Source organism: Protomyctophum bolini (genome assembly GCF_963924005.1).
Source record: "Protomyctophum bolini genome assembly, chromosome: 8".
Taxonomy (NCBI): Eukaryota; Metazoa; Chordata; class Actinopteri; order Myctophiformes; family Myctophidae; genus Protomyctophum; species Protomyctophum bolini.
In genome coordinates this window covers 22,059,743-22,077,288 of record NC_137869.1, presented here as the reverse complement: position 1 = coordinate 22,077,288, position 17,546 = coordinate 22,059,743, and the positions used below count along the sequence as shown (strand labels likewise).

The 17,546-nt window shown below is 43.4% G+C and overlaps 1 protein-coding gene across 3 annotated transcripts in view; it reads right to left on the bottom strand.

The window, feature by feature from the left end:
- slc44a5b (solute carrier family 44 member 5b) overlaps positions 1-16,063 on the bottom strand; it is a 49,954-nt gene extending 33,891 nt beyond the window's left edge. For all 3 annotated transcript variants that reach the window (XM_080770778.1, XM_080770779.1, XM_080770780.1), the window contains exons 1-2: positions 15,899-16,063; positions 464-512 (exon numbers count right to left, since the gene is read on the bottom strand). In XM_080770778.1, coding sequence (XP_080626904.1) covers positions 464-512; positions 15,899-15,932 — 83 coding nt within the window. In that variant the 5' untranslated portion in view covers positions 15,933-16,063. The remainder of the gene's footprint in view (positions 1-463; positions 513-15,898) is intronic.
- Positions 16,064-17,546: the final 1,483 nt, after the last annotated feature.

Genomic DNA, 17,546 nt, shown 5'->3' with positions numbered 1-17,546 from the left:
TCCAGGAGGTTGAGTAGAGAGATTCACTCTCTATTAACACTGCATGACACATGATCAATCTATCCGTGTGCAGAGTTGCAGACAAGGTTAAGCACAAAATACTGTAATAATACTATCCTACGAAAAAGAGCCCAGATTCGGAAGACAGTGACTTTATGACATATTTTCCGATACAACATACTTGCTTGGATACGGTCCATTTGTACTATGAGTATTATTTTGCACTTATTTGTACATTTCCATTTGCACACTCACCGAGTTACAGGGTTTGGATCCCTGATAAATGTAGGAATTAATTACGAAAAAGTATTTGTCATCTCTCAATGTGCTGCAGTTGTCAATGGGTGAGTGCTTAGTGTGAATCAATAGGTCCAACTCTAAACAGACAGACAGATGGACACACAGCCATTTAAAGGAGCTGTGTGCACAGCTCAAAAATGTTTGTGTAAATTGTATGCAATACCTGTTATGAACTGGTCCTTTGAAGGTTGGGTCAAACTTGCGCGGCTCACCTGTAAGACAAGCAGATAATTGCATGATTAGCCACGTGGAGAACCTGTGATGTAGCATTTGAATACGATACTCACACCGGCACAGGGCAGCACAGTGCTATAGACAAACACATCAAACCAAGTGAACCTCAGTTGACATACCAGCGATCAGTGAGAGAACATCAATCAAACTGTGCTACTAACTATTAACTAACTAGACATTACCCGGTGCTCTGTGTGCTCCATTGTTGTTTTTTTAAAGATTGTACAGAATGTCTGCTTATTTATAATATTATAAATAAAACTTTGCAAACCCATTGCAAACTACAGCACGTTTTACACAACACTAATGTGGATTAGTCGTTCCAGTAACGTCCCATAATGGTAATATCCTAAAATCAATCTATGTAGATACCAGTCTCTGAGCAAGACATACTTTCTTAGAATTACGATCTGCACACACCGATTGTAAATTGCTATGGATATGTGAGTCAGCTAATATAGGATTGAGGAAAATGCTAATCTTGTATGGCACAAAATATTTTCAGATCGACCGTGGCCAAATACACATTCATTTGGGGGACCTGAATCATCACTTAACTGAAAGGTGATGAACATGCTGAGAAGCAGCAGCAAAGAGCAAAACAATATTGCATACAGGGTTGCAATAAATCATCAGACAGATCTAAAAAGTTTTATCTGGGTCAGAGCTCAGAGGAAGGCGTCCCCACTTGACCCTACTACTACTAACTACATGCAAGATCCTCAATCACCCCATCTGTGTGCATGCATACAGTAGTATTTGAGGTCGCATGACAAGCGTAATAGAGGAGCACACACTCTAACCACAAGGCCACTAAGCCCTGAGGAGCCCTGGCAAATACATTTCACCCTTCTTTTACTGTAAAGTATTTTTTAAGGTGTGACAATCTTTCTGATTATGATTCATTCTTGTATGACTTCTAGACAGTGAATTATTATTATGCGAAAATGAATGGTCCTTTTAGTAGGCTATACATTTAAGGGTGAAATTAATATTGTTCTTGATTCATGACCAAATATGAACTAAAACACTATAAAGCCCAAACCACACTGATGGGTCACCATATGCAACACGACCCAGAGGTGTGGTTTGGGCTTTATACTCAAAATTTACCTCAGACCCACAGACTGCATGCTCCACCCGCTCTCTTTTCTAATTATAAAGATATTTAAGTAGTTCATGTTGCACTTATTGTTCTGCCCTAATACATTGTTGAATGACGGTGTATCTGAGAGCAACTGGAGCACACTCATGGAGCATACCGAGCCATAAGGCCCATAGGGCAGGAGCCTATCTCCTGTGTCTGTAGTTTGAGGCAGCCCCAATCCAACCCTTGATGCCGAGTGCCAAGCAGGGAGGCACTGGGTCCAACTTTCAGAGTCTTTGGTGGTATGACCTGGCCAGGGATCGAACCCCCGACCGATATAAAATTACTAGTGTACTGTAGGCCGGTCCCAAATGCATGAAATTGTATATGCCTAGTTCCCTACGGGTTACTATATGGAATCTGAAAATGGTTTACAAAGTAGGCAAAAAAACGAAGTACTACACATAGAAATGCCATCTTCTGGGTTGAGTGCACGGATTCCTCAGCCAAGGACAAAGTGTCAAAGAATTAGGTGCTCACTGCAGCATTTGTGGTACGAGAGCAATAAAGATAAATTATTTAGGGGAGAGCACACTTTTATATTACTCATTATTATTCCACTATGTAGGCTGGAATGTACCAAAGATAGACAACTTGTATGGTATATCTATTTTAGTGAAGACACTGCACATTATCATACTCATAACTGACTAAATTAATTCATTTCTACAGCTGAATCTTTCTATTTGAGGCATATGCCATATGCCATCCTAACCTGAAGACAAACCATAGAGACTTCAAGGCAAGCCAGTGTGCACTTTAAGTGAGTCAGGCAGAAAGGGATTATTCTTCCACTAAACATGCCATGAATGGGGACAAGTTACAATACAGTGTAAGACGTGTGATTCTTCTTTACCAAGCATCACATCATGTGATATTATGTGTTCCGCTAATCTGTGATGCACCATTAGCCAGCTACTGTAAGTCACTTTACACTGGATGTGGAGCAGTAGACCGAGGAAGAACCTTCACCGCAAATTCTTCAAATAAGCCCCATGGCAGTGCTATATTAAGGGCAGGCCTATAACTCTTGAACCTTTAGTTCATACAATCAAAATATATTTTTTCCTGAATTCCTTAGACCAACACTCTCCATATGCCCGAGGCCTTTTGTGCCAGATTACACCAGTGTGCACAGCTTTGTGTGTGTGACTGTGTGTGTGTGTGTGTGTGTGTGTGTGTGTGTGTGTGAGCACGTAATGTGGGGCTAGCACCCCTAAAATAAAGTCCATAGACGTGGCTGCCATATGACGTCATTTCAAAGATCCAGACTTTGGAGGGCTAGCACCCCTCAAAAGAGGATGGTCCTTTGCTATATGTGATGTCATGCCAGCAAATTATGTCATGAGATACAAATTCTATCTCAGCCTGGGAAAGAAAAAAAAGATCTTTGACAGGAACAAAACAAGTCTTTTGCCATTGCCATTTTCATCTTGTCTAGCCCCAAATCTGCCCATATTTCTGTGAGGATGCTAACCCTAACCATAGCCCTTTTTGGCATGGAAGAAAGTTTCTCAATCTTCAACAGCAGACAATAGACCCCAAAATAAGATGCCGCAAGGGGCTGCATTTTCCATCTGGACCTCTCCAGGTATGGTAAATAAATACCACATTGTTGTGTCATTCATGTACTCTTTTATCGTGAATACGTTGCCCACTTGGGCACATCATTTTTTACATAAGAGCCTGTATACATTCAGATCAATGTTGTGCTGAAAGTACTAATGCTATGCAGGGTAGCATGGTTTGCTGTAACTGGTTGGACTTTCCAACCCAGTTCCAGTAAAATCACACCCTGTTGTGTGACGAATCAGTCTAGCAACCGTTTTCAATGGCTATCATGTGAACACTGATCGACAGTATTGTCATAGTGACAGAACCCGCACGCACACACACACACACACACACACACACTTTTTTACTCCCCCTAGCTCTGGTCCATAGCTCTAATGCCGTCGCATTTAGAACTATGTTACTGTCGACTTCCGGGGCACGCATAAATGCTCTCCTCTGTAGCGAAAATAGAAATTGTGTTTTACCTACTCACCAATACAAAGACAGGTTGCGTAATGTTTTTTCACCCGAAGGAAAAATCTTCTCCAAGGGTTTTCTCTTGGCAATATCGGTAGAGGGCGCAGTGGAGTAACTAAAATATATTTTTTTCCGGTGAAAACCAAATCCCTTTCTGGCCAAAAAGTGCATTTATACGTGTGGTCTCAAGAGTGCGTCCACTATTGAAAGTAGGCTTTCTAATTACAGGTATGTAATATACGTAGGTATTCACATTATTTTTATTTTCGCTACAGAGGAGAGGCTGGTCTGCATTTCACGCGAGGCAGAAAGCCAATCAGTTCCATAGCCTAAATGCAACGGCAGCGAGAGCAGTAAGGTATGGACCAGAGCTTAACCTCCATTTAACTCCAACATCAAATGATTTTTCCTCACTTGTAAGTTGTAACCTCTCCTCTGCTCATGCTGACTATAGGTTTGGAGACTTTGGCCAGGATCTTGTGCACTGAGATGCAGCAGGAGTTATAGGGGCCCGGTGGTGGAGTGCGCTAAGCAGCATCCACAGTCCACACCGGCCATGCTCGGACTCCTCCTCGCCTCAATACAAATGCTCAAATTAATTCAAAGCAATGCTCAGAAACTTCAAAGCCCCCCAGAAAGGAGTTTGGGATAGCCCTATGGATCAGGAAATAATGTTCAGTATACCTGTACATTCTATGAAAACGACAGCACAAGTGGGTGAGGTTTTGCCTGCCTCACAGTAACTCTCATAAGAGCTAATTAAAGCTATCATGGCCACGGGTGAGCTCAAAATACTTTCATTGATCGTCATGGGGTCTGTGTATTAGGTAGTGTGTAACAAGAGCCCACCTGTCATGAATTATTCCACGCCTTAACACATTGGATTCTAAGGACGGGTATACTCGTCCTATGAATTAAATTCCCTTGTATTAGCCGCGGGCCTTTGCATGCTCTTTTCTCGGAAACTACGGCGCTGTCCGTGGTTTTGAACAATTTAGCATCCAAAGTGGAAGCCAAAACCGGACGTGCGTCATACTAACAGATTCTGATCCGGTGGCACTCAAGCACCACCACTTTCGTCCACCAGGTGGAACTCAGTGTTAATGGAGAACCCCTTTGGCATTCTGAACCGTGCTTTAAACACACACACACACACACACACACACACACACACACACACACACACAGTATGGGGCCAGATTATAATAAAAAATAGGATGGTCCATATGGTGGATCACACTGAGATCAAAGGAAAGCAAGTGGTGAGATGACAGATTGTATTGCAGTGAGGTGGAGGTTGCTTCAGTGGTCCCGCCACTGGGCCATTACACTGAGATAAGGGACCAGCCTAGGCTGTACAATTACTCGAAAATCAGGATTTTATGGCAATTAATAATTCAAACTAAACAAATGTAGTCAGCTGTTGCTCACCTTGCCCTCGTCTCTTCCCCATTACACACAAGGGTGGATAACCAAATCTTAGCTTACGCATGTTTCATGATAAATGCTTTTATGTGATGTATTCCCATGCTTTTGTTCTTGCTTAATGTAAATCGCTCTGGATTAAGAGCGTCTGCTAAATGCCTAAATTGTAAATTGTAATGTTATGATATCAACCAATCTTCATCTCCCTGTCTAGTCTTTCAGGCTCAAGTAAAATCACACAAAACATTGCAGACCATGAGATATAGCACGGATAAACACAATAAGCAACACAGGCATTAAGTAATAATCATCAATAATCGTGAATATACCTAATATTAAAATAAAATAATCTGGATTGCCATTTCAGACATAATCGTTCAGACCTATAGACTAGCCAATATGTTGGACAACAGTAAACTCATTCCCTCTGCTGCCATTATATAAACCAGGGCAGTCATTAGGCTGGACAAAGCCCCATTGAAGCTGTCAATACAAAATGACAGAGGAGAGTCATGAAAAACAATATAGGATTGTGGGGACTCTCTGTGCACCAAGAGAAAAAAAAGAAGCAAAAAAAATATAGACACCAACTGAGAGAGTAACATTTTGAATCTGAGCATCCACTGACAATCTGTGAACTATGAAGACAAATATCCCCTCAGGGACAATAAAGATTATAATTATTATTATCAGCTTATTCGACAACCGCTGTAATACAAATGACTAAATGTTGCTGTGATGTTTTTATTCAGTGCATCAGCCTGACTACCTCCACAAACCTTAATGTACCATATTGTGCAATTGGGTAAAAAGAAAAAAGGAAAACACATTTGATTCCGAGGCACGGGAGGTACTACATTCATCAGCATTGCCGGGCCACCACCAGGCTCCGCATGACTCCACTGTTTAGACTGCACTGCAGTCCAGCACATGGAGAGAGGGGGAAAGAGAGGGAGGGAGGAAGAGTTAGAGACAGAGACGGAGAGGATGGAGAGAGGAAGAGTTACAGACAGAGACTGAGAGAGGTTGGGGAGAGGTGTAGAAAGATGGGGAGAGAGATATAATACTGTAATAGAGGTGAATTGGATGTGCGTTGCTGGCGGTGGTGAGGCTGAATGAGTGTCTGTACTAGTCAACAACATTTGGAAAAAGCCTGGCAGGCATTGGAACACAGAGAAAGATAACTTTTAGTGACTGTCAGTCCCACACTAACTGACGTCTCTATTGACAAGACAAGAGCATCATGTTTAATAACCAATGAACAGGATATGATGTAATCGTGACCTTAGCCTGGACTTGTGGTGAGCTATAATGTTGCCTTTCAACACATACCCAGTCCTATAATATGATAAAGGGCCCAAGTGGGAGATAAATCATTTCCATTCATCTGCATGAATGAATATGCTGAAAGATCTTCATACAATGTCAGAAACAGCTGAAATAGCAGATGTACAAGGCAAGCTCGGTTCTTGTAGATCTGCATATCTGGCTTGTTACATCTTGTTACATCATCCTCACTGTGGAAATCAACGCGTCAAGCATGGATGAAAATCGTCCCCGCCAAACACGGTCAACAAACGTCACCTGGGCAGCAATCAACCTCAGGATTATTATGAAAGCCCAGGCGATAATCTATGCTGCGGTCATGTCCTCCCATGACAGATTTACATAAAACAGGACAATCATGTTGGCCTCTGAAGGCACAGATATTGGACTGGGAAGGGAATTATACATCAGTCTCAGACAAAGCCTTTGCCAGTAATCCGTAGTCCGTACTAGCCAATCGCATTTGCATCTGCAGTTAGTCTGCCACAGTAACAGACATATGGATGTACAGAGGCTGACTTTACAGCTTTGTGTGTGTTTGTGACACGCTGTAGTTAATGAAGGTCAAATGAGGCAATCAAGTGCCTACATACCGATGGGTGTTGAATGGAAGTAAGGATGTGTGACTAGGTGCAATGCCAAACGTCCCTCCTTCCAGTGAGTCTAAGCGTGAGACTGAGTGGCAGAGAATGTACTTCAAAGCGCCACTGCTGGGAACGGTACCAAATGTTACAACCCGGAATGGAGTGATAAAGCTCAATGCTTCAGGGGGAAGTCATAGAAGCTGTTTTCCCATCAGTTTGTATTTCTCATTTTGGCGGAGAGAATTGCACACTTATCTCCTTTCCGTAGAACCCCCCCTGATAGCAGCATAGACTTCACACAGGAGTTATGGGTGCAGTTACAGCTGAAACTGATTCACTGCACCCGGGCAAATCTAGATCACTTGCTGCCATACATCAATTCGAGTCATATTTATACTGGCTCAGCTCTTGTTCTGGCTCCGCAAGGCAACAACATGGAGCAATGCAGAGGCGGGATCAAAGATTATAGACAGTAAGTACAGTACCACAAAAAACACCATACTGGGTGATGATGTTTACAAGATCTCTCTATGCACAATAAAGCATGTATTGCACTTTGTTATACTGTATCACAAAGGTGTGGTATGATCATTTATACGTGACTAATTTCAAGTCACGTATAAGGGCCTTGCAAACGGGGAGCGATAAAACGCACGTATAGTTCATTTTCAATGAGACCTGCATTTTTGCTGAGAAGTCGTGGTGCGCCAACGCAAGCATCCCGGCTGTTGCGCACGTGCTCGTTACGTGCACACGCCCGCGACTCACCAGACCTGGATTCTGTTTACGCTTGCGTTGTTACGCCCCTCTTCAACAGACCTGTGTTGATCCAGGCAACAACACCTGCGTTCCTCGCTTCACGTTTGCAAGGCCCTTTAGGGTGATTTTAATTATTTAATTTCGATTGGTGAATGTTGGTGTTTGCTTGCTTGATTCTGTATTACTAGTGAAATCCATAAATAGACTACATCTGAACATTTGCACTACTTTCCCCCACATATATAGTTATATACGCACTATATTGTCATCAGTTGCTACAGTATCAGAACTGCTCTCCTCTGCAACGCTGTTTCCCCCTTTCTTTCCATGCTCAACTGGTCTCCGTAAACACATCCAGTATACAGACAGACACAGGCACCAGTGTACCCTGGCTCCACTGTCAAACACAGGCCTCTTTCATGCAATGGTCAGGCAAACAGCTCGAACACTGCAGGTGCTCTACATGGGCTGGGCCAGAGAGGCCATTTGGAAGGTTTTACTTTTTTCCTCTGCTGATTCATAAATACTTAGACCTGAGTGAAGGGCTTTTTGGGTGCACTCGCACCTCCACAGCAAAAATGCAGCAAAAAAATACTTTTTCTTTTAACTGAAAGTTTAAAGATTCAGTATAACGCAAGGTTCCTTTCCAACTCAGTACAGGCCGTTGAATTTGAAGACTGTGTGTATCTACATTTATATTTCATGAAGCACTGATTTGTGCTAATCCATGGAGGAAAACGGAATTGGTAAAATGGCATTGATGGCTCATGTCAAGCCTCTGGTTGCAACTTAATGTTGGCTGGACTACAAACCAGTTTGAGAAACTGTCGATTACGGTATTACCGGTTAATAACATAACTTTTTTGTTCCTAATATAATATTTAACAATAATTTGTCTTCATCTGCTGAGATGCCTCTGGGAAAAGAAAGAGAATGACCACCACCTGTCCTCACTCCTCACGTCTCCATTGCATCTCTCTTGGGTGCATACTCAAGAAAAGCCTGTCTAAAGAGAAGCAATAGCATTTTTTTTTGTGGTGCAACCACTCCTACAACCAGCAATGTCCGTGTACCTGTTTACCTGTGTACCTGTGTACCCTGTATAAGTGAGCACGAGTATGTGACTTATTAATACCAGTAGGGGGCGCCAGAAACAGAGAGAGGGGTAGTGCTGTGTCTCTAATGAGAGACAGAAGGGTGGGGGGGGGGGGAATTGCACCACTCGGTTCACACGTGTGTGATTTTTAATATATGCATGGCTAGTGTATGGAACTCCAACCTCCCCTGACAAATCAAACTGAGCTTCTTCTTCTATGCAACGGTATTGTCCGTTCTCCAATAATATGGCAGCGAATCCTGGACCCTGAAACCAACCCTGCAAGTCTCTAGACTGGTGGTGCCACACCAGAATTTTGTGTGCAGGAAATAATTTGTGCCGGAGCTGGACAGATCCAAGCTTTCGTACCTGCCTGCTGTGCTCCGGCAAATGTAAAAGGTTCTCTGTCACGTCAAACGCACATGCAATACAATACGTTCTTATTTTAGGCTATTCATTAATTACATTTTCACAATTTCCCCTCAATGTCCCTTCCTGCAATGGAAAAGTACCGTGGATTAACTAAAACCGAATTACATTCGGAAATAAATCATCACAATTAAAACACTATATTATTAGCCGGGTGGCCCGACTCCTACGTTGCTCACTACGATGCTCCGCAAATAACGCCCCGCCCCGGTGTGGCCCCGACCTCCCCCTCATGTCAAAGTAGTATGACATGTGGAAATATCCTTATAGACCCCAAACCCGAGAGAGAGAGAGAGAGAGAGAGAGAGAGAGAGAGAGAGAGAGAGAGAGAGAGAGAGAGAGAGAGAGAGAGAGAGAAACACCATGAGTGTGAATTGACGGGTGATCAGGTAAACAATTTACTTTATTTTATGAAAAATATATAGACTAGCAGGACACTGCCAAAGACATCAAGAACTGCCAGCCAGCACATTGGTGCTGTGGGACCCAACGCAAGAGTACTGGTCTCAAGGACATGATCCTACATTAACATATGTAGTGTGGAGGTATAGACGAGCTGGCCAGATGTATGGCGAACCGGGCTGGACTGGAGGCGACGATGGAGGGCTAGCCTGATGACGACCTCCTAGAGACTCTGAGAGATTAACCCTTTTATTTTGAGGTCCCCATGCAAGAACAGAGCTCAGAACAAAGGATTGGAAAAAGGCGTTTCAGGCTGCTTACTGCCTAGAGAGGTCATTGCCATGGAGGAACAGAGGACAGCAAGGCTCTGACAGACTGAGAGGGTCATGAGCGTGGGTCTAGGGCAGAGATATACTGGCAAGTCTTCACTGCTGAATCAGATGAGCTACCCACACACAGACAGTCACACTAACGTGCGCGCACAGCAGCACACAGAGAGTTCCCCTTATGTGCACTGGGTGCAGTGCACTTCTGTGTCTACACACACTCCTGGCCGCCGCTCCAGATGGCTTACTTTCTTTTCTCCATACTATACAAGTCATCATGGATAGATAACCACAAGCACTCCCTCTTTACATGTTGCTTTCAGCCAATCTTTTTCCCTGCCCTTCCTTTCCTCCACAGCTTTTCCATATCCAACCCCCTCCACCTTTTCTTTCAATATTCTCTTTTTGAGCAGTGCAAGTACTCCAATGACTGACTTTGTGTGTCTGTGTGCATGAGCACTAAGCCTATGTACAGTTACAGTATGTATGAGTACGAGACCTCAACAGATGCAATACCGCTGGGCCTATAAGTGTTGCTGTTGAGCTTCACACTGAGCACTGTAACTATTTACAATAAATGTATATTGTATAGACAGTACAGTAAGCGTGTGCGTGGACCATGCACGCAAGCACGCACACATGCACACACAGTCTCTCTCTCTCAAACACACACACACACACACAGTCTCTCTCTCTCTCTCTCACACACCCACACACATAGTCTCACACACACACACACACACACACACACACACACACTAGGGCTGCACAATATATCGTTATCGTATCGATATCGAGGTATGAACATGCACAATATCAGTATCGCAAAAAGACAACGGTATCGCGATATAGATATATCGTCGACATATCGATATATCGTCTATATCGACAATATATCGTCCACTTCTAAAGCCAGCCCTCTATTTTAGCCTGTGCCCCTCGGAAAATAAACCATCACTCGTTTGTCCCTCTGTCCTGTTGTAGCCTGGCTCCAGCCCTGCATCACTAGCCACGCCCATTAAGAAAATATGTTCTGGCGATTCAGGTCTGGAGTCTCCCGACGACGGTGTCAGCTAGGGCTGCACGATATATCGTCATCGTATCGATATCGAGATATCTGCCATATATATCGTGATACACACACACACACACACACACACACACACACACTTTGACTCCCCTCAGTAAAACTTGAGCACTGTATTCACAGCCCACGTTTTTATGTACAACGGGTGGGCTTGCCCTCCCAGGGCGTTCTCATTACTGACTGACAACTGTTAGAATTTTCTGAGTGTCAGGCAATGACAGCCAGTGTGCTGCTGCTGCTGCAAGCTGACATGTGGAAGCAATGACGTCTGGGTGCTTTGTGACCTTGGCCAACTCTGCGGGGGCCTCTGGTCATTTCAGTGAAACAAGACCAGTGGCTGACTCTGGATCAGTGATGGGCTCAACTTGGCTTTGGTGTGGATTTAAATAGCTTTGTACAAAGAGTGGGGTGGATATGACCCGACCTTAATGCCAACAACAACACAGGCCGATATGTCTATTAAGAAAGGTAACAACAACATAATCAAAGAAAAATAAATGTGAATAAAATCACAATATGCTATGTATAACCAATGTAGCCTGTAATTCATATTCTAAAAGAAGCACAGTATCAGCATTAAGGACAGATAAAGGTGAACATGATGTCCCTCACAAATTATTATGGAGAGTAGACAGTCTTCTTTGAGTCTCCATAGGGAATGCAGCCTCTGCACAGCTGGTTATCAAATTATTTGCTTAGGAATGCAACAAAAATCTCCATGGCGTGTGTAAATGTCATTGATAGAAAACAAGTCATTTTTTTGGGTGAACTACTCATTTAAACCCTCTATACTTGAATTGGCTCCCGTCTCCTTCTCCACCAAACCTCTTCGCCAGATATAGCAGATCTACAAGCTCACCACGCAATGTCTTCGTAAAATGGCTAATTCTGTTAAGTTTCCCCCAGAATAAAGGCCGTTGAGGAGAGAGAGAGAGAGAGAGACACAGACACAGACAGACACACCTAGTTCATCTCAGTCTCAAACAAAACCTATGTGTCATGCAAGTAGCTGTGTCCCTCACTTGTTCTTTACTTTGTATGGTAAGGTGTCATTGTTCCTACCGCTCATTACTCCTACCCATTACTAACTATATATCCCAAACCCCAACCATAACCGCACGCGTAAGCCATGGACGAGGTGAGTCTAAAGGCTGGATTTTCGATGGTGAGGTGACCACCGGAGCTGAAATAACGTTGAGCCGTGGTGAGTAAAAACCGAGAGAAGGGCTTGGGCGGTGGTTTGCTCTTCACCGTGGCTCGTGATGTCATGTTGTAGTTCGGTGGTCACCTCACCACCGAAAATCCAGACTGTATGAATAACGCTTTAACCGGCGACGTAGCCAGACTAATGTGCAGTCCCCCTGTGTATATAATAGGGACTTTAAGCAACTATGACTCAATCTGTAAAAATCGCTAAGCAAACAGCCGTCGGCGACGGTGACATTGGTTCCCATGGTGACATGTTTATGCAGCATGTGTCAAACATAAACCCTTTTTTTGAACACCCCGTCGCACGTCAGCTAACTTGCCGATATTGCTTAATTCTTACATGCACTGGACATGATCAGCAGTGGAAAGAGGAAGGTGCTGGAGCAATCTGTGTTATTCTTAATAAACATGGTTAATATGACATATGGTATTAGTGTTATTTATTCATTCAGAGCATGTCAACACATTACACAGGATAAGAGAGGTGATGGAGCAATCGGTGTAAATGTATGACAGCTAATTTCAATAAACATGGTTATGATATGGCGTAGTGTAGGTCCTGCCGTAGTAGAAAGGGCTGCGACGGCAAGCAGGTTTATGTATCGAGCACTGATCAATTTCCGGTTGCCGGAGTGGACTGCCGTAGTTGCTTAAAGTCCCTAATAAATCACTGTCAATGTCAGCCAGTCCTCAAGTCACACACAAATATCAACTAAGCATGCTGCACATTGGAAATGTAACGTGTCCTCGTTGTCGCCTCCAAGCGTCCTGGCAGCTAACGGCCAAATTTCCAAAGGCAAAGACAATCCAATGACATCCTTGGTGCAAACATAAACTTCTGAGGGTATTTTTAGTTTTTTTACTACCTCAAGCCATTGAATACAGTTAATATTCATTCAATCTACTAAGCAGGCACTGGCATATACTTCACAAACACGTTACTCATGTCACAAAGACACTTGAAAAGCCTGTATGGTACTGTACGGTTGTACCTGTTCCTGAGCAAAGTGAGCCATTTGAACCACCACATCCTCTGACTGCAATTTCACAGAGAGAGGCTGTGGTGGAGTCTTTGGTTCAAAACCAAAGCTCTCCTCTTTCTGTGAAGCTGCTGCAGTGGAAAAATGCTACGTTTAGGGAAGCCACCCATGCGATACATTTGTTAATTAATAGTGTACCCGACTCACCATTTTGTGTTGAATGGAACTCATATCTAAATTGTTACTCACAAACCTGTCCAAAAAGGATTATGAAGTATTTTCAGTTTTTCTGACTGACTGAACAGGTTAAGTACACTTTCTGCAACTTTTGGTTAGTTCTATAAATATCTAGTTATACATGCGTCTTGGTTTCCAAGCCAGTAGAAAACATTTGAATGTGCAATGAAAAGCATAGGCACAACAGTTGTCTTCTCGTCCTGGTTTTAAAGGCTGCATCAAAGTAAAGTGATATCTCCTTACTGGCCTACAGGCATGTGCACTTAAGCCTCTCCAATTGCTCCAAAATTCTATTTTTATGTATTTGATGCATTACTGAATCTGAGGATTTCATCAAAATCCTATATGTGTAAATGTTGTGATATTTAACTTTGTCCACATCGCCCAGCCCTACAAGAAGTTATAGGCATAGGCAGGACATGCATTCTTTGCCTGCATGACAGCACAAGAAATTCTGAGAATGTCCAAAGCGAGCTGACTGAACTAAAGCTCTTGAAAGCAATTGGATCGAGCAGCTAACCTGAACACAGGCAGTCAACGTGAAAACTCCATCTCATGCTCCAGTGGCTAGATTTTCCTTTAGCCTTGTTGTTAAAGTCGTATAAAGAGACTATAATTATGTTCCTTGATGAAAGATCCTTGTTCTATGTAATCCTCTAGAGTCTAGAGCATCACTTGACACCACACTTTGAGTAAAACAGCAATGAATATATACACAGATCTGCTGTTTTTGACATAAAACATCAAATCTGTACTAATATATAAAAGCACAACATTTATGGGGCAGGCTATGAAACATTAACACCTTCTCTGGTCCCTTGTGGAAAGGGAATGAGGAATTTGGTGCCTGGTGTTGATGGTGTAGTTGCCTCTGGATCTCACATGTACCACTGCTGGCTAAGATGAATTCCTGCACGCCAGGGCATCTCTCCTGTGTCTCTACTATGCTTTCTTGCCCTCAGCCTTAATACATCAGTCTTGTGTCTTTTTTTTTCTTCCTAAAGAAGAAGTGTTGGGGTTTGACAAAAAAAATCCTGCAGTGAGGGGATGTGGGGCTGAGTGCCTCAGGAGAGCAGTGAGCATCTCGCCATCTCCTCCTTTGCAGTTGATTTCAGGACGGGCACTGACAGGATTACAAGCATGACTGGCATAGAGCCGGAGTCATTGGGGAAGTAAGTGACATGCAGGGTCAGTGTGTGGAAATGATAGGCATGATACTATAGGGCCCACCCAGACAACCATAAAGCACAGACTAGGTAATGTAGGTATTGAACATGTCAAAATATGAGCGAATGTGGGAAGAACACAGCTTAATAGTGTCAAGCTTCCATGCCCGTGTTGTTGTCATATTATAGACCTAATAATCAGCGCCATACAACTTGGACAAAAGCTCAGGCTGGTGACATTTACGACTGTCAACACCTTTGGCACTGTTGGCAGTTGAGACAATTATATGATATAGCAATTTGACAACCATTAATAGCAGTAAAAATGCAATAATGATGCGTATTATATGTTCATGTAGCCTACAGTAGGCTAAATACCTCATTCAGCATCCAATGTTTGTGTCATAGCATAGCCTTGTGGGACCATTCTGTGGTACATACACAAGCCTGCATGGCTTCTGACTGGCAGTAATAAAGGATTGTACCCCTTTGATAAACAAGTAAACAATTAACATGATCAAAAGACTAATTGACACAAAGAAGCTGACCACAGATTGAATGTCCATTATGCCCAAAGCAGCCAAATGCCACTTGCTGACAAGAATCCCTTTGTCTCCGACTGAACTGGGGGCTTTGTTTTTCTGTCCTTATTGTCAGGCTGTATTATTGGAGTTGTAGTTTGCTGTATTTTACCCCATCGTGAGTCCTACAGTATGGAACGTGACAAAAGCGTCATTGTTGTTTGTTGTGGCTTATTGTTGTGTCCACTTTTAAAGCACTGATTTTCTCCTTCAACTATGCACAGACACAGACATTAAGACGTCAACAATGAATCGAATGTATTTTTGCGGGAGGAATTACGATCTTAATGATGATATAATGGCTTGATGTTTTGTCGCGAAAAGCGCAACAAACTGTTTAAAAACACTACACAGCCGACGACACAGTAATAGATACATTGTTACAGTATAGCCCTTTTTGGGGGGTTTTAATAGCGAGCGTTAAACGCGAGTTGGCAACAACGAGAAATCAAAACCACTGGAGTGTGGGGGGGGTGCATAATAATAACATCAACAATAAGGCACAACATAATATCCTTTGTCACACACACTGAGTAGAATGCAGACAGAGCATGATTTAACAAAGACGCCTCGACTCACCATAGTAAGAAGGAATGTCCGTCTTTCTAGCCATTGCACTTCGTACGGGAGACGCGGCACCGTGTTTGTTTTATTGGTTGCATATGAGACTCGAAGTGAATCGCGTTTTAAATGCTGCTGCTGTCCTAATATTGAATGTACAGTAGCAGCTTTTTGATGGGTCCCCCCCCCCCCCACGCAGCTCAGTGTTTACAGCACGAGAGTAGACAGCGTCATACATTATGCGAGAGGGAGGGGGCGGGGCGGAGTGTGATCCCATATCCTGGAGGGATCTTCGCGCCGCGATTGGCTAGAAATGGTTGTCAGGCAAGCTGGCTGACCACAATATAATTAGTCGTACGACGGTGTCGCGCGCCAAAGAATATAACCAATCTACAAGCTCACAACAAGTCACCGAGTGATTGGTTGTGAGCTTGTAGGTCGGCTATTTTTGGGGGGCGACACCGTTGTACGGATTTATACTTAAGTTATACAATAGCTCTGGTTCAGGCAGCCCTCCTTTTATTATTAGTATGGGCTGATTTATTTGATTGATTGATTGATTGATATATGTATTAACAGTTTGCAGAATTACAGTACATTTCAAGCACAACTCAATACAAAGACTGTTAACTGTGAGTGGACGACCCAATAAAGCATTACACTTGTTTACAACAGGGTCCAACATGTTCAATTCATCAAAACATTTAGAGACTGTATACAACTAGAAAGGTGCAATTCTGGGAAATTGTAAGTGTGGTTGCACTGACGTGAGTCACAAAGAATATATGTCCTCGGAACTGAATTTCGTCTTACCGTTTGTATTCTATAATGTGATGTCATGTGAAGCATGACAAAACTGACAACAGTGTGTGACGCATATGACAAAAAGCTTCACTTCTTCGGTGGTGAGGTGACCACCGCTCCGATGGTGAGGTGACCACCGCTCCGATGGTGAGGTGACCACCGCTCCGGTGGTGAGGTGACCACCGCTCCAGTGGTGAGTAAAAACAGAGAGAAGGGCTGGGACGGTGGCTTGCTCTTCACCGCAGCTCAGTGATGTCATGTTGTAGTTCGGTGGTCACCTCACCACCGAAAATCCAGACTATGAATAACGCTAACGATAGTCAGCGGCCCAAACCATCCCAAAATGCACTCTGTTCCTACCTGGAAGGAGGAGTGAAATCGCCTCATGTGCTTTTGAGCAACTTAATGCAAGTGGATGGGAGGAGAAACCCGGTGCCGTCTCTATTAATATATACTCTAAGGTTTGTACTCCCTACAGTTGGGTTACAAGTATATTTAGGGACCAAGCCCGAAGGGACTCTTGGTCGCTTTTTCGCTTCTCCTTCGCGAATGGCTCCCGATTCTAATAATTTGAAGATGACTATTGGCCCTGATTTGACCCCATCTGATTGGACAACCTCTAGAGGGCAATGCCAAACGGTGAGGACGCGGAGCCCACAACCATTGGCCAATGGGTGGCGCTATAGCACTCAACTGAGCTTGTAGAAACTCAAAGGACCACTTTTCAACCTTCATATAATTGGTCCTCACTGTTCATGATAAAATACCACAATTTTTTCCTACTCAGTCTGTGTCTCATAGGAGGGCTGTGGGCATATCAGACTGGATCATCACCTAGATCTGATGGAGCCGGCCAGCAACT